The sequence below is a fragment of the Myiozetetes cayanensis genome, unplaced genomic scaffold (genome assembly GCF_022539395.1).
Source record: "Myiozetetes cayanensis isolate MyiCay16 unplaced genomic scaffold, myiCay2020 scf467, whole genome shotgun sequence".
Lineage (NCBI taxonomy): Eukaryota > Metazoa > Chordata > Aves > Passeriformes > Tyrannidae > Myiozetetes > Myiozetetes cayanensis.
The window spans coordinates 18,345-36,414 of NW_026087706.1; the positions used below are offsets into that span (position 1 = coordinate 18,345).

Below are 18,070 nucleotides of genomic sequence, written 5' to 3' on the forward strand. Positions count from 1 at the left end.
CCAGCGAGGCCGCCGCCTCCTCCGGCCCCGCCGCCGCCGCCGAGGGCCCGCCGAGCCCGTTGCCGTAAGGCGGGGAAGGGTCCCGGAACCCCCCGGCCCTCCCGGCCCCGTCCCGGCCCCGGCCGAGGCTCCTCCGGCCGCCGCCGCCATGGCCGCCATGGCCGCCCTGCCCGCCCCGCCCTCAGAGAGCGCGGCCTGAGGCGGCGGCCAATCAGGGAGCGTCGTGGGCGGGCTCGAGGCAGGATCCGCCAATGGCCGATCTCTGTGACTGGCGCGAGAAGAAGCCAATGGGAAGCCACATCGGGGAAAGAGGCGGGGGTTGAGGCGCCGGCCAATCGCGGCGCGGCGTGGGGGAGGCGGACCAATCAGAGGCGGAGGATGAGGAGGCGGCCAATGGGAAGCCGAGGCGGGAAGGGCGGGAGCGCTGAGGCGACGACCAATAGGAAGAGAGAATCAGCCGAAGGACCAATAATAGCGCGGGAGGGGCGGGACTAGAGAGAAACCGACCAATAGGAGGGCGCGTGGGGCGTGGCCTGAGTTTAAAGGCGCCTCCGCCGCTCTCCCGTTATGCAAATTAGAGATGTTAATTAACTAATTAAAACAGTTATTGGCTTAATTAAGGGTTGGGGGAGGCGGAGGGGTTAATTAGGGCCGTTCATTAACACGAAGGGCGTTAAATGGAGCGGGGGGCGTTAAATAGCGCGGGGGAGGGCTTAATTAACGAATTAACCGTTAATTAGCGCTAATTAGCGCCGGGGTCGTTAATTAAACCCCGTTAATTCCCGCGAGGGGGTTAATGGGGAAAAAAAGGCCGCGGGCCCTTTAAAACGGGTTAATTAATGACCCCGGAGGGGGGTTAATTAATGACCAAGAGGGGGTTAATTAATGACCCGGAGGGGCGTTAATTAATGACCCGGAGAGGGGTTAATTAACAACCCGGGCGGGGTTAATTAGTGAGTTATTAAGGGCAATTAACGCGGCCTTAATTGGGGAGGGGGGGGTTGTGAGGGGGAAAGGGAGGGGGCGTGGCCAACGTGAGGTGGGCGTGGCTTAAACGCCATAGAAATCAATTGGGTGGGCGTGGTTTAACCGTGGGGGCGTGGTTTGAGCGCCATAGAAAGCAATTGAGTGGGCGTGGTTTAACCGTGGGGGCGTGGTTTGAGCGCCATAGAAAGCAATTGAGTGGGCGTGGTTTCTATGAGGGGGCGTGGTCTGCCCGCAATAGAAATCAGTAGAGTAGGCGTGGTTTTCTTTCTAAGGGGCGTGGCCTGAGCTCCATTTAAGGCAATGAGAGGGGGGCGTGGTTTAAACTCCCATTAAAAGCAACGGAGGGGGCGTGGTTTTGCCTTAGGGGGCGTGGCCTGAGCCCCATTCCACTCAACGGAGGGGGCGTGGCCTGAGCGAGAAGGGGGCGTGGCCTGAGGACCCCAGACCTATTTTTGGGGTTTTTTACCCCATTTTGGGGACCCCCCGACCCCTTTTTGGGGTCTTTGACGTCATTTTTGGGACCCCAGACCCATTTGGGGACCCCAGACCCATTTTTGGGGTCTTTTAAGTCATTTTTGGGCTCTTTTTTAGTCCTTTTTGGGGTCTTTTAAATCACTTTTTGGGGTCTTTTTGGGGTCTTTTAAGCCCCTTTTTGGGGTCTTTTCTCTCCTTTTTGGGCTCTTTGACGTCATTTTTGGGACCCCCGACCCATTTTGGGACCCCCCAGACCCATTTTGGGACCCCAGACCCATTTGGGGTCTTTTAGGTCATTTTTGGGCTCTTTTTTAGTTCTTTTTGGGGGTCTTTTAAATCACTTTTTGGGGTCTTTTTGGGGTCTTTTCACTCCTTTTTGGGCTCTTTGACGTCATTTTTGGGACCCCCGACCCATTTTGGGACCCCCCAGACCCATTTGGGGACCCCAGACCCATTTTGGGGGTCTTTTCCCTCCTTTTTGGGGTCATTTTAGTCCTTTTTGGTCTCTTTAAAGTCATTTTTGGACTCTTTTTAGTCCTTTTTGGGGTCTTTGACGTCATTTTTGGGACCCCAGACCCATTTTGGGGACCCCCAGACCCATTTTTGGGCTCTTTTCCCTCCTTTTTGGGGTCATTTTAGTCCTTTTTTGACTCCTTAAAGTCATTTTTGGGGTCTTTTCACTCCTTTTTGGGCTCTTTGACGTCATTTTTGGGACCCCAGACCCATTTTGGGACCCCAGACCCATTTTGGAGGTCTTTTAAGTCACTTTTGGTCTCTTTTAAATCACTTTTTGGGGTCTTTTCCCTCCTTTTTGACCTCTTTTAATTCATTTTTTTGCCTCTTTTAGTTCATTTTTGGCCTCTTTGACGTCATTTTTGGGACCCCAGACCCATTTTTGGGCTCTTTTAAGCCCCTTTTTGGGGTCATTTCAGTCCTTTGGGCTCATTTTAGTCGGCTCTTTTAAGCCCCTTTTTGGGGTCATTCAGTCCTTTGGGCTCTTTTTTAGTCCTTTTTTGCCTTTTTAAAGTCATTTTTGGGGTCTTTTCACTCCTTTTTGGGCTCTTTGACGTCATTTTTGGGACCCCCGACCCATTTTGGGGACCCCAGACCCATTTTTGGGGTCTTTTAAGTCACTTTTGGTCTCTTTTAAATCACTTTTTGGGGTCTTTTCCCTCCTCTTTGACCTCTTTTAATTCATTTTTTGCCTCTTTTAATTCATTTTTGGCCTCTTTGACGTCATTTTTGGGACCCCAGACCCATTTTTGGGCTCTTTTAAATCACTTTTTGGGGTCTTTTCCCTCCTTTTTGCCCTCTTTAAATTCATTTTTTTACCTCTTTTACCTCCTTTTCCTCCTCTTTTCCCCCATTTCGGGACCCCCGACCCATTTTGGGACCCCAGACCCATTTTGGGGACCCCAGACCCATTTTTGGGGTCTTTTCCCTCGTTTTTGGGGTCATTTCAGTCCCTTTTGGGCTCTTTTTTAGTCATTTTTGGACTCTTTTTAATTCATTTTTTGCCTCTTTTTATTCCTTTTTGGGGTCTTTGACGTCATTTTTGGGGACCCCAGACCCATTTGGAGACCCCAGACCCATTTTGGGGGTCTTTTCCCTCCTTTTTGGACTCTTTTTAGTACTTTTTGGGGTCTTTTAAGTCATTTTTGGACTCTTTTTAATTCATTTTTGGGGTCTTTGACGTCATTTTTGGGACCCCAGACCCATTTTTGGGGTCTTTTCCCTCCTTTTTGGGCTCTTTTAAGTCACTTTTGGGGTCTTTTAAATCATTTTTGGGTTCTTTTAAATCATTTTTTGCCTCTTTTAACTCCTTTTCTTCCTCTTTTCCCTCATTTTGGGACCCCAGACCCATTTGGGGACCCCAGACCCATTTTGGGGTCTTTTCCCTCCTTTTTGGGGTCATTTCAGTCCTTTTTGGGCTCTTTTTTAGTCCTTTTTTGACTCTTTAAAGTCATTTTTGGGGTCTTTTCACTCCTTTTTGGGCTCTTTGACGTCATTTTTGGGACCCCAGACCCATTTTGGGGACCCCAGACCCATTTTTGGGGTCTTTTACGTCATTTTTGGGGTCATTTCAGTCCTTTTTGGACTCTTTTTTAGTCATTTTTTGCCTCTTTAAAGTCATTTTTGGGGTCTTTAAATTCATTTTTTGCCACTTTTAATTCATTTTTGGGCTCTTTGACGTCATTTTTGGGACCCCAGACCCATTTTTGGGCTCTTTTAAGCCCCTTTTTGGGGTCTTTTCCCTCCTTTTTGGGCTCTTTTAAGACTCTTTTTTAGTCCTTTTTACCCTCTTTAAATTCATTTTTTTACCTCTTTTCCCCCATTTCGAGACCCCCGACCCATTTTTTTCCCCTCCCCCCTTTTTTTCCCCTCCCCTCCTTTTTTTTTTTCCCCGCCCCTCCCCCTTCCCATTTTTTTCCCTTCCCGATCCCAAAAGTCCGAAGGTCACCCTGGCCTGGGGGAGGGGTCAAAATCCTTCCCTTTCGAGGCTTTTTTTCCCTTAAATTTCCCTTTTTTGGGGCTCTTTTCTCGCTGTTTTCACCCCAAAAAAAACCCCGCCCCTCCCCACCTTTTTCCCTTTTTAACCCTTTTTATTCCGTTTTATTTTGATTTTCGAGCGGAAAAAAGGGAAAAAAAGGCAAAAAGGCGATTTTAGGGGGCCAAATGGGGGAGGGGACAGGGCGAGACCCCATTAAAAAGGAGAGCCCCTAAAAAGGGGAGGAGGAGGGGCCGGGTGGGGAGAGGTGGGCCTGAAAAAGGAGATCGGGCTGCTCAGCGCCTGCGGCATCATCGTGGGTGAGTTTTTAGCGCTTGTTTTGGGGCCATTTCGGGGCTTTTTGGGGCTTTTTTGGGCGTTAAAAATTTTGGGGATTCGTCAAAAAAAATTTGGGGCCACCACTTAAAAAAATGGGGGTTGGGAGGGTCTGGAAATGAAAAAAAATCGGATTTTTGGGGGTTTTTGGGTTAAAAATTCGGGGATTTCCCCCCAAAAAAATCGGATTTTTGGGGCTGAAAAATTCGGGGATTCGTCCCAAAAAATTTGGGGAAACCACTTAAAAAATTGGGGGTTGGGAGGGTCTGGAAATGGAAAAAAAATCGGATTTTTGGGGCTGAAAAATTCGGGGATTTCCCCCAAAAAAATTTGGGGCCACCCCTTAAAAAAATGGGGGTTTGGGAGGGTCTGGAAATGAAAAAAAAATCGGATTTTTGGGGGTTAAAAAATTCGGGGATTTTCCCCAAAAAAATTTGGGGCCACCACTTAAAAAATTGGGGGTTTGGGAGGGTCTGGAAATGAAAAAAAAATCGGATTTTTGGGGGGTTTTGGGGTTAAAAAATTCGAGGATTTTCCCAAAAAAAATTTGGGGCCACCCCTTAAAAAATTGGGGGTTTGGGAGGGTCTGGAAATGAAAAAAAAATCGGATTTTTGGGGGTTAAAAAATTCGGGGATTTCGTTCCCAAAAATTTGGAGCCACCCCTTAAAAAAATGGGGGGTTGGGAGGGGCTGGAAATGGAAAAAAAATCGGATTTTTGGGGGGTTTTTGGGTTAAAAATTTTAGGGATTTTCCCCAAAAAAATTTGGAGCCACCCCTTAAAAAAATGGGGGGTTGGGAGGGGCTGGAAATGGAAAAAAAATCGGATTTTTGGGGTTTTTTTGGTCTTGAAATTCACTCCAAATGCAAGAGAAATTTATTTGGGGGGGGATATTTCGAGAATTCACCCCCTAAAAAATTTGGGAACCCAAAAATCCCCCCAATTAAAAAAAAAAAAATTAAAAAAAAATAAAAATAAATAATAAACAAACAAAATCGACCCAAAATGGACCCAAAATTGACCCCAAATCGACCCCAAATCGCCCCAAAAATTTGGGACCCCCCTCAAAAATTTGGGACCCCCCCCCAAAATCCCCCCAATTAAAAAAAAAAAATTAAAAAAATAAAAAAAAAAACCAAATTGACCCAAAATGGACCCAAAATGGACCCAAAAAACCCCAAAATCGACCCCAAAAACCCCAAATTGACCCCAAATCCCCCCAACCCCCCCAAATCCCCCCAAATGATCCCCAAAATCCCATTTTTTCACCCAAATCCTAATTTTTTCCCAAAAACCTCCCCAACCCCCCCCAAAATCCCATTTTTTGGGCCATAAATCCCCATTTTTTCACCCAAATCTCAATTTTTTCACCCAAATCCCCCCAAAATGACCCCAAAACCCTCTAAAATCCCATTTTTCCCCCTAAATCCCAATTTCTTCCCCCCAAAACCCCCCAAATCCCCATTTTTTTACCCTAAATATGATTTTTTTTCACCCCAAACCTCCCAAATTTCCCCCAAATGAGCCCCAAAATCCCAATTTTCCCCCCCAATTTCCCCCCAAAATGGTCCCCAAATCCCTTTTTTCATCCAAATCCCATTTATTTTGTCCCAAATCTCCCCAAATTGACCCCAAAACCCCACAAAATCCCATTTTTTTCACCCAAATCCCAATTTTTCCCCCCTAAATTCCCTCAAACCCACCCCAAATCCCAATTTTTTTGCCCTAAATCCCAATTTTCCGCCCCAAACCCCAATTTTGTCCTCCCAAACCCCATTTTTTTTGGCCATAAATCCCATTTTTCACCCAAACTTCACCATTTTTTCACCCTAAATCCCAATTTTTAAGCCATAAATCCCTTTTTTTCCCCCTAAATTCTCATTTTAATCCATTTTTTCTTCATTTTCCCCCATTTTTCACCCAAATTTCACCATTTTTTCACCAGAAATCCCATTTTTTTCACCAGAAACCCCATTTTTTTTTGCAGAAAATCCCATTTTTTCTTCATTTTTTCCCCTGAATTTCACCATTTTTTCACCAGAAATCCCAATTTTTCAACCCAAACCCCAATTTTTTTCACCAAAAATCCCAATTTAAATCCATTTTTTCTTCATTTTTCCCCCATTTTTCACCCGAATTTCACCATTTTTTCGCCAGAAATCCCATTTTTTTTTGGTCCAAAATCCCATTTTTCACCCCAAACCCCATTTTTTTCCCCAGAAATCCTCATTTTAATCCATTTTTTCTTCATTTTCCCCCCATTTTTCACCTGAAAAATCCCTTTTTTTTGCCATAAACCCCAATTTTTTTTCCATAAATCCCATTTTTTTCACCAAAAATCCCAATTTAATCCAATTTTTTTCATTTTTCCCCCATTTTTCACCCGAATTTCACCATTTTTTTACCAGAAATCCCAATTTTAATCCATTTTTCCCCCATTTTTCCCCCAAATTTCACCATTTTTTCACCAGAAATCCCATTTTTTTTTCAGGAAATCCCATTTTTTTCCCCAGAAATCCTCATTTTAATCCAATTTTTTTCATTTTCCCCCCATTTTTCCCCCGAATTTCACCATTTTTTCCCCAGAAATCCCATTTTTTTCTCCAAAAATCCCAATTTTAATCCATTTTTCCTCATTTTTCCCCCAATTTTCACCTGAATTTCACCGTTTTTTTCACCAGAAACCCCATTTTTTTCCCCAAAAAATCCCAATTTAAATCCATTTTTTTTCATTTTCCCCCCCAATTTTCCCCCAAATTTCACCATTTTTTTGCCATAAATCCCATTTTTTTCCCCCAAAATCCCAATTTTAATCCATTTTTTCTTCATTTTCCCCCCATTTTTTTCATTTTTCCCCCATTTTTCAACCGAATTTTACCATTTTTTCACCATAAATCCCAATTTAAATCCATTTTTTCTTCATTTTTCCCCCATTTTTCACCTGAATTTCACCGTTTTTTCGCCAGAAATCCCATTTTTTTGCCATAAATCTCATTTTTTCTTCATTTTCCCCCCAATTTTCCCACAAATTTCACTGTTTTTTCACCAGAAATCCCATTTTTTTCACCAAAAATCCCAATTTTAATCCATTTTTCCCCATTTTTCACCCGAATTTCACCATTTTTTCACCAGAAATCCCATTTTTGTACCCAGAAATCCCATTTTTTCTTCATTTTTCCCCCATTTTTCACCCAAATTTCACCGTTTTTTCACAAGAAATCCCTTTTTTTTTGCAGAAAATCCCATTTTTTCTTCATTTTTCCCCATTTTTTACCCGAATTTCACCATTTTTTCACTGTAATTTTTAATTTCCCCTCTTTTTCTCCCTTTTCCCCCAGGGAACATCATCGGCTCGGGGATCTTCGTGGCCCCCAAGGGTGTCCTGGCCCTCCCAAACCCCCATTTTTTCACCCCAAACCCCCATTTTTTCCCCAGAATCCCATTTTTTTCGCCATAAATCCCATTTTTTTGGCTCTAATTTTTAATTTTCTCCCAATTTCTCCCTCTTCCCCCAGGGAACATCATCGGCTCGGGGATCTTCGTGGCCCCCAAGGGGGGTCCTGGCCCTCCCAAATCCCTCCCAAACTCCCCCAAACCCCCATTTTTTCACCCCAAACCCCCTTTTTTTTGCCCTAAATCCCATTTTTCACCTGAATTTCACCATTTTCTCTCCAGAAATCCCATTTTTTTTCAGGAAATCCCATTTCTTTACCAAAAATCCCAATTTAAATCCATTTTTCTTCATTTTCCCCCCATTTTCCACCCGAATTTCACCGTTTGTTTCACCAGAAATCCCAATTTTAATCCATTTTCCCCCCATTTTCCACCCAAATTTCACCATTTTTTCACCAGAAATCCCATTTTTTTCCATAAATCCCATTTTTTCCCCAAAAATCCCATTTTTAATCCATTTTTTCTTCATTTTCCCCCCTTTTTTCACCCAAATTTCACCATTTCTTCACAAAAAAATCCCAATTTAAATCCATTTTTTCTTCATTTTTCCCCCATTTTTCACCCGAATTTCCCCATTTTTTTGCAGAAAATCCCATTTTTTCGCTCTAACCCCCCTTTTTCTCCCTTTCCCCCCAGTTCCCATCATCGGCTCGGGGATCTTCGTGGCCCCCAAGGGGGTCCTGGCCCTCCCAAATCCCCCCCAAACCCCCATTTCTTTAACCAGAAATCCCATTTTCCACTCAAAATTTCACCATTTTTTCCCCAGAAATCCCATTTTCTTTCCATAAATCCCATTTTTAATTGCCCTAAATCCCATTTTTTCACCCTAAACCCCATTTTTATTCCCAGAAATCCCATTTTTTCTTCATTTTTCCCCCATTTTTCACCCAGATTTCACCATTTTTTCACCAGAAATCCCTTTTTTTTTTGCTAGAAATCCCTTTTTTTTTGCAGAAAATCCCATTTTTTCTTCATTTTTCCCCTGAATTTCACCATTTTTTCCCCAGAAATCCCATTTTTTTCGCTAGAAATCCCATTTTTTTTGCAGAAAATCCCATTTTTTTGTCTGTAATTTTTAATTTTCTCCCTTTCCCCCCAGTTCCCATCCTCGGCTCGGGGATCTTCGTGGCCCCCAAGGGGGGTCCTGGCCCTCCCAAATCCCCCCCAAACTCCCCCAAACCCCCATTTTTTCACCCCAAACCCCCATTTTTCACCCGAATTTCACCGTTTTTTCCCCAGAAATCCCATTTTTTTCTCCAAAAATCCCAATTTTAATCCATTTTTCCTCATTTTTCCCCCAATTTTCACCTGAATTTCACCGTTTTTTTCACTAGAAATCCCATTTTTTTCCCCAAAAAATCCCAATTTAAATCCATTTTTTCTTCATTTTCCCCCCATTTTTTCTTTTTCCCCCATTTTTCACCCAAATTTCACCATTTTTTCACCAGAAATCCCATTTTTTTCCCCAGAAATCCTCATTTTAATCCATTTTTTTTTTCATTTTTCCCTCATTTTTCACCCGAATTTCACCGTTTTCTCTCCAGAAATCCCATTTTTTTCGCCAGAAATCCCATTTTTTTCTACTCTAACTCCCAATTTTTTCCATTTTTTTGCTCTAATTTTTAATTTTCTCCCTCTTCCCCCAGGGAACATCATCGGCTCGGGGATCTTCGTGGCCCCCAAGGGGGGTCCTGGCCCTCCCAAATCCCCCCCAAACTCCCCCAAACCCCCATTTCTTTAACCAGAAATCCCATTTTTCACCCGAATTTCACCGTTTTTTCGCCAGAAATCCCATTTTTTTGTCCAAAATCCCATTTTTAATTGCCCTAAATCCAATTTTTTCACCCTAAACCCCATTTTTTCCTCCAAAAATCCCAATTTAAATCCATTTTTTCTACATTTTTCCCCCATTTTTCACCCGAATTTCACCATTTTTTCACCAGAAATCCCATTTTTTTTGCTAGAAATCCCATTTTTTTTGCAGAAAATCCCATTTTTTCTCTCTAACCCCCCAATTTCTCCCTTTTCCCCCAGGGAACATCATCGGCTCGGGGATCTTCGTGGCCCCCAAGGGGGTCCTGGCCCTCCCAAACCCCCATTTTTATTGCCAGAAATCCCATTTTTTCTTCATTTTTCCCCATTTTTTACCCGAATTTCCCCATTTTTTTGCAGAAAATCCCATTTTTTTTGCTCTAACCCCCCTTTTTCTCCCTTTCCCCCCAGGGAACATCATCGGCTCGGGGATCTTCGTGGCCCCCAAGGGGGTGCTGGCGCACTCGGGGGCGGTGGGGCCGTCCCTGCTGGTCTGGGGGGTGACGGGGGCCGTGACGGCCGTGGGGGCTCTTTGTTACGCCGAGCTGGGCGTGGCCATCCCCAGGGCGGGCGGGGACTACGCCTACGTCTGCCACGTCTTCGGGGGGCTCCTGGGGTGAGTATCCCAACAAAAAAATTTGGGAGAAATCGGCAAAAAACCCAGTCAAAATCGGCCTTTTTTTGCCCCAGTTTTGCCCAAAAATCGGGTCAAAATTCGGGTTAAAATGGGTCGAAAATCGGGTTCAAAAAGGCCCAAAAATTCAAGTTAAAATGGCCCAAAAATCGACCAAAATTCAGGTTAAAATGGGTCGAAAATCGGGTTAAAAAAGGCCCAAAAATTGGCTCAAAGTCGGCCAAAATTTGGGTTGAAAATGGCCCAAAAATCGGCTCAAACTAGCCCAAAAATTGACTCAAAATCAGGTCAAAATCGACCGAAAATTGGCTCAAAATCGTCCCAAAAATGGGATTAAAAAAGGCCCAAAATTGGGTCAAAATCGCCCCAAAAATCAGGTTAAAATGGCCCAAAAATTGGCTTAAAATCGACCAAAATTTGGGATAAAATGACCCAAAAATCGGCTCAAAAATCACCCATTTTTTGCCCCAAATTTGTCCCGAAATGCCCCATTTTTGGCCCCTTTGTTACGCCGAGCTGGGCGTGGCCATCCCCAGGGCGGGCGGGGACTACGCCTACGTCTGCCACGGCTTCGGGGGGCTCCTGGGGTGAGTATCCCCCCCAAAAAAATTTGGGGAGAAATTGCCCCAAATTTGGGGAGAAATCGGCAAAAAACCCCGTCAAAATCGGCCTTTTTTTGCCCCAGTTTTGCCCAAAAATCGGGTCAAAATTCGGGTTAAAAACGGCCCGAAAATCGCATCAAAATTTACCTTTTTATGGCCAAAAAATCGGGTCAAAATCGCCCCAAAATTCGAGTTAAAATAGGCCAAAAATTGGGTCAAAATTGAGTTAAAATGAGCCAAAAATTGGGTCAAAATTTGGATTAAAACCGGCCCAAAAATCGCATTAAAATTGACCTTTTTATGGCCAAAAAATCGGGTCAAAATCCGGTTGAAATTCGAGTTAAAATGGGCCAAAAATCGGCCAAAATTCGGGTTAAAATGGGTCAAAAATTGGGTCAAAATTCGGGTTGAAATGGGACAAAAATTGGGTCAAAATTTGGGTTAAAATGGGCCAAGATTTGGGTTAAAAACAGCCCAAAAATCGCATTAAAATCGGCCTTTTTACGGCCAAAAAATCGGGTCAAAATCGCCCCAAAATTCAAGTTAAAATGGGCCAAAAATTGGGTCAAAATTTGGGTTAAATTGGGCCAAGATTTGGGTTAAAAACAACCCAAAAATCACATTAAAATTGGCCTTTTTTTACCCCAAAAATCAGGTCAAAATCCGGTTGAAATTCGAGTTAAAACGGCCCAAAAATCGACCAAAATTCGGGTTAAAATGGGCCAAGATTTGGGTTAAAAATGACCCAAAAATCGCATCAAAATTGGCACTTTTTTTACCCCAAAAATCGGCTCAAAATTTGAGTTAAAATGGGTCAAAAATTGAGGTTAAAATCAGTCCAAAATTTGGGTTAAAATGGGCCAAAAATGGGGTCAAAATTGAGGTTAAAATGGGTCCAAAAGTTGGGTTAAAAATGACCCTAAATTCAAGTCAAAATTGCCCCAAAAATTGGCTCAAAACCGGGTCAAAATCACCCCAAAATTCGGGTTAAAACGGCCCAAAAATCAGCCAAAATTTGGGTTAAAAATGGTCCAAAAATCGACCAAAATTTGGGTCAAAATCGCCCCAAAATTTGGGTTAAAATGGCCCAAAAGCCGACTCAAAAATCACCCATTTTTTTACCCCAAATTTGTGTCAAAATGACCCCAATTTTTTGGCCCCAATTTCACCCCAAATTCAGCTCGAAATTACCCCAAAAATTCACCTCGAAATTGCTCATTTTTTAACCCCCATTTTACCCCAATTTGACCCAAAATCCCCCCAAAATCAACTCAAAATCCCCCATTTTTGGCTCCGATTTCGCTCGAAATTTGACTCAAAAATCACCCATTTTTTACCCCGATTTTGACCTAAAAAACCTCAATTTTTTTATTCCAAATTCAGCTCCAAAAGTTGCCCATTTTTGGCTCCGAAATCGATTCAAAATTGCCCCAAAATCCCCCATTTTTGACCCAAAAATCAGCTCAAAATCCTCCATTTTTACCTCCGATTTCACCCCAAATTCGACCCAAAATCGCCCATTTTTTACCCCGATTTTGACCTAAAACCCCTCAGTTTTTTTATCCCAAGTTTTTGGCCCCCAAATCCAGCTCCAAATTGCCCCAAAAATTCACCCCGAATTTGCCCATTTTTTACCCCAAATTTTACCCCAAAATTTGCCTCAAAACCCACCCAAAAATCGCCCAAAATTCAGAATAAAACCACCCTTTTTTCGCCTAAAATCCCCCATTTTTAACCCCAAATTGCTCCCAAACCCTCCCATTTTTTCCCTGATTTCCCCCAAACTTTGATTTCCCCATTCCTGACCCGAATTTTCCCAAAATTTGGGTTTTTTTGCAGGTTTTTACGCCTGTGGATCTTGGTGCTGGTGATTTACCCCACCAACCCCCCTCAAACCTGCCCAAATCATCCCAAATTCACCCCAAAAATCTCCCATTTTTCGGCCCCAATTTCACCCCAAATTTGACCCAAAATTGCCCATTTTTTGCCCCAATTTTGTTCCAAATCCGACTCAAAATCCCCCCAAAATTGGACTCAAAATTGCCCATTTTTTGCCCCGATATTGCCCAAAATTTGGCTCAAAAATCGACTCAAAAATTCCCCTTTTTTTGCTCAATTTCTCTCAAACTTGGGCTGAAAAGTGCCCAAAAATTGGCTCAAAAATCACCCATTTTTAGCCCAAATATCACCCCAAATTTGGCTCAAAATCTCCCATTTTTTGCCCCCGATTTCACCCCAAATTTGACCCAAAATCGCCCATTTTTCACCCCAAATTGGACTCAAATTCCCCCCAAAATTCCCTCAAATTTTGACCCAAAATCGGCCAAAAATCAGCGCAAAAATCAACTCAAAAATCACCCATTTTTTACCCCGATTTTGACCTAAAACCCCTCAGTTTTTTTATCCCAGTTTTGCCTTAAATCCAGCCCAGTTTTGGCTCCAAAATCAATTCAAAATCACCCCAAAATCCCCCGTTTTTGACCCAAAACTCAGCTCAAAACCCCCCATTTTTGGCTCCGATTTCGCTCGAAATTCGACTCAAAATCCCCCATTTTTTACCCCAATTTTGACCAAAAACCCCTCCATTTCTTTATCCCAAGTTTTTTACCCCAAATCCAACTCCAAATTGCCCCAAAAATTCACCCCGAATTTACTCATTTTTTACCCCAAATTTTACCCCAAAATTTGCCTCAAAACCCACCCAAAAATGGCCCAAAATTCAGAATAAAATCACCATTTTTTTACCTAAAATCCCCCATTTTTAACCCCAAATCGCTCCCAAACCCTCCTATTTTTCCCCTGATTTCCCCCAAACTTTGATTATCCCATTTTTTACCCGAATTTTCCCAAAATTTGGGTTTTTTTGCAGGTTTCTGCGCCTGTGGATCTCGGTGCTGGTGATTTACCCCACCAACCCCCCTCAAACCTGCCCAAATCACCCCAAATTCACCCCAAAAATCCCCCATTTTTCGGCCCCAATTTCACCCCAAATTTGACCCAAAATGGCCCATTTTTTACCCCAAATTGGACTCGAATTCCCCCCCAAAATTGACTCAAAATCACCCAAAATTTGGCCCCAAAATCGGCCAAAAATCAGCTCAAAAATCCCCCATTTCTGGCCCCAAATCCAACTCAAAATCAGCCATTTTTGCCCTGATTTCGCCCAAACTTGACCCAAACCCTCCCATTTTTTCCCTGATTTCCCCCAAACTTTGATTATCCAATTCTTTACCCAAATTTTCCCAAAATTTGGGTTTTTTTTCCAGGTTTTTACGCCTGTGGATCTCGGTGCTGGTGATTTACCCCACCAACCCCCCTCAAACCTGCCCAAATCACCCCAAATTCACCCCAAAAATCCCCCATTTTTCGGCCCCAATTTCACCCCAAATTCAGCTCAAAATTGCCCCAAAAATTCACCTCGAAATTGCTCATTTTTTAACCCCCATTTTACCCCAAATTCCACCCAAAATCCCCCCAAAATCAGCTCAAAATCCCCCATTTTTAGTTCCGATTTCGCTCGAAATTCGACTCAAAATCCCCCATTTTTACCCCGATTTTGACCTAAAAAACCTCAATTTTTTTATTCCAAATTCAGCTCCAAAAGTTGCCCATTTTTGGCTCCGAAATCGATTCAAAATTGCCCCAAAATCCCCCATTTTTGACCCAAAAATCAGCTCAAAATCCTCCATTTTTACCTCCGATTTCACCCCAAATTCGACCCAAAATCGCCCATTTTTTACCCCGATTTTGACCTAAAACCCCTCCATTTCTTTATCCCAAGTTTTTTACCCCAAATCCAGCTCCAAATTGCCCCAAAAATTCACCCCGAAATTGCTCATTTTTTACCCCAAATTTTACCCCAAAATTTGCCTCAAAACCCACCCAAAAATCGCCCAAAATTCAGAATAAAACCACCCTTTTTTTGCCTAAAATCCCCCATTTTTGGCCCCAAATTGCTCCCAAACCCTCCCATTTTTTCCCCTGATTTTCCCCAAACTTTGATTTCCCCATTCCTGACCCGAATTTTCCCAAAATCCCTGTTTTTTCCCCCAGATTCCTGCGCCTGTGGATCTCGGTGCTGGTGATTTACCCCACCAACCCCCCTCAAACCTGCCCAAATCGCCCCAAATTCACCCCAAAAATCCCCCATTTTTCAACCCAAATTTAACCCCAAATTTGACCCAAAATTGCCCATTTTTTGCCCCAATTTTGTTCCAAATCCGACTCAAAATCCCCCCAAAATTGGACTCAAAATTGCCCATTTTTTGCCCCGATATTGCCCAAAATTTTGGCTCAAAAATCGACTCAAAAATTCCCCTTTTTTTGCTCAATTTCTCTCAAACTTGGGCTGAAAAGTGCCCAAAAATTGGTTCAAAAATCCCCCATTTTTAGCCCAAATATCATCCCAAATTTGACCCAAAATTGTCCATTTTTTGCCCAAATTTTGCCTCAAATTCAGCTCAAAATCACCCAAAATTTGCTCTAAAATCGCCCATTTTTGAGCCCCGAATTTGTCTCAAAGTCCCTCATTTTTTACCCAAATTTGGCTCGAAATCCCCCATTTTTTGCCCCCGATTTCACCCCAAATTTGACCCAAAATTGCCCATTTTTTACCCCAAATTGGACTCAAATTTCCCCCAAAATTCCCTCAAATTTTGGCCCAAAATAGGCCAAAAATCAGCTCAAAAATCCCCCATTTCTGGCCCCAAATCCAACTCAAAATCAGCCATTTTTGCCCTGATTTCGCCCAAACTTGACCCAAACCCTCCCATTTTTTCCCCTGATTTCCCCCAAACTTTGATTATCCCATTTTTTACCCGAATTTTCCCAAAATTTGGGTTTTTTTGCAGGTTTCTGCACCTGTGGATCTCGGTGCTGGTGATTTACCCCACCAACCCCCCTCAAACCTGCCCAAATCACCCCAAATTCACCCCAAAAATCCCCCATTTTTCGGCCCCAATTTCACCCCAAATTTGACCCAAAATTGCCCATTTTTTACCCCAAATTGGACTCGAATTCCCCCCCAAAATTGACTCAAAATCACCCAAAATTTGGCCCCAAAATCGGCCAAAAATCGGCTCAAAAATCCCCCATTTCTGGCCCCAAATCCAACTCAAAATCAGCCATTTTTGCCCTGATTTCGCCCAAACTTGACCCAAACCCTCCCATTTTTTCCCTGATTTCCCCCAAACTTTGATTATCCCATTTTTTACCCGAATTTTCCCAAAATTTGGGGTTTTTTTGCAGGTTTCTGCGCCTGTGGATCTCGGTGCTGGTGATTTACCCCACCAACCAGGCCGTCATCGCCCTCACCTTCGCCAACTACGTCCTGCAGCCCCTCTACCCCTCCTGCCACACCCCCGAGGCCGCCCAGAGGCTCCTGGCTGCTGCCTGCCTGCGTGAGTTGTCCCAAAATTCCCGGAATTCCAGAAAAAATCCGGGAATTCCCAAAAAATTCCGCGAAGAAAGGACCAAAAACGGCCAAAAACGACCAAAATTGGACTTAAAATGACCCAAAATGGACCCAAAATGGACCCAAAACTGACCCCAAATCTCACCTGGAACTCATCTGAGTTTCCTGCCTGCGTGAGTTATCCCGGAATTCCCGGAATTCCAGAAAAAATCCGGGAATTCCCAAAAAATTCCATGACGAAAGGGCCAAAAACGGCCAAAACGACCAAAATTGGACTTAAAATGACCCAAAATGGACCCAAAATGGACCCAAAACTGACCCCAAATCTCACCTGGAACTCATCTGAGTTTCCTGCCTGCGTGAGTCGTCCCAAAATTCCCGGAATTCCCAAAAAAATCCGGGAATTCCCGAAAAATTCCATGAAGAAAGGGCCAAAAACGGCCAAAAACGGCCCTAAAATGACCCAAAATGGACCCAAAACAGCCCCAAATTTTAACTGGAACTCACCTGAGACTCACCTGAGGTTCCTGCCTGTGTGAGTGGTCCCGGAATTCCAGGAATTCCCAAAAAAACCCGGGAATTTCCCAAAAAAGTCCCGCGACAAAAGGGCCAAAAGGGCCAAAAACGACCAAAATTGGACTTAAAATGACCCAAAACGGACCCAAAATGGACCCAAAACTGACCCCAAACTCACCTTGGACTCATCTGAGTTTCCTGCTTCCAGGATTGATCCCGGAATTCCGGGAATTCCCAAAAAAATCTGGGAATTCCCAAAAAAATCCCGTGATTTAAGGACCAAAAATGGCCAAAAATGACCAAAATTGGACTTAAAATGATCCAAAATGGACCCAAAATGGACCCAAAACTGACCCCAAACTCAGCTGGGACTCATCTGAGTTTCCTGCTTCCAGGATTGATCCCAGAATTCCGGGAATTCCCAAAAAAATCCAGGAATTCCCAAAAAATTCCACTTCAAAAGGGCCAAAACTGCCCAAAAATCGACCTTAAAATGACCCCCCAAAAATTCCCGGAATTCCCAAAAAATCCCCTTTTATCCCCCCTTTTATCCCCATTTTCCCTTCCCTTTTATCCCCATTTTTCCCATTTTTACCCCCTTATCCCAAATTTTCCCATTTTTTCCCAATTTTTCCCAAATTTTCCCAATTTTTCCCAATTTTTCCCATTTTTCCCATTTTTTCCCCATTTTTTTCCCATTTTCTCCCCCCTTTTTTCTCCATTTCCCTCCCTTTTATCCCCATTTTTCCTCCCCTTCTCCCCCCTTTCCCCCCATTTTTCCCTTTTTTTTCCCCATTTTCCCTTCATTTTCCTCCATTTTTCCTCCTTTTTCCCATTTTTCCCATTTTTTCCCCATTTTTTTCCCATTTTCTCCCTATTTTTCCTCCTTTCCTTCCCACATTTTCCCCTTTTTCCCTCCTTTTTCCCCCCCTTTTCCCTTCATTTTCCCCATTTTTTCACCATTTTTTGTCATTTTTTCACCAGTTGTCTTCCATATTTTTTATTATTTTCCCATTTTTTTCCCAATTTTTCCCCATTTTCTCCCCATTTTTTCTCCTTTTCTTCCCACATTCTCCCCCATTTTTCCCCCATTTTTCCCCCATTTTTCCCCCATTTTTTCACCGTTTTTCCCCATTTTTTCACCGTTTTTTTTTATTTTTTCCCCTTTTTTCGTCATTCTTCCCAATTTCCATGTTTTCCCCCCATTTCAGTGCTGCTGACGTGGGTGAACTGCCCCAGTGTCCCTTTTACCCCCCTTTGCCCTTCATTTCCCCCTTTTTTTCCCCATTTTCCTCCCGTTTTTCCCCATTTTTTCACTAGCTTTTTCACCGTTTTTCCATTTTTCCTAATTTTTCC

The 18,070-nt window shown here is 43.3% G+C and overlaps 1 protein-coding gene across 1 annotated transcript; it reads left to right on the forward strand.

The window, feature by feature from the left end:
• Positions 1 to 251: 251 nt before the first annotated feature.
• LOC126648223 (large neutral amino acids transporter small subunit 2-like) lies at positions 252 to 17,994 on the forward strand (the record flags this gene model as incomplete). Its single annotated transcript, XM_050330970.1, has 5 exons — positions 252 to 312; positions 4,174 to 4,269; positions 9,961 to 10,165; positions 16,033 to 16,184; positions 17,926 to 17,994. Coding segments are annotated over exons 1-5 (583 nt in total), but the record flags the coding sequence as incomplete, so codon positions are not given.
• Positions 17,995 to 18,070: the final 76 nt, after the last annotated feature.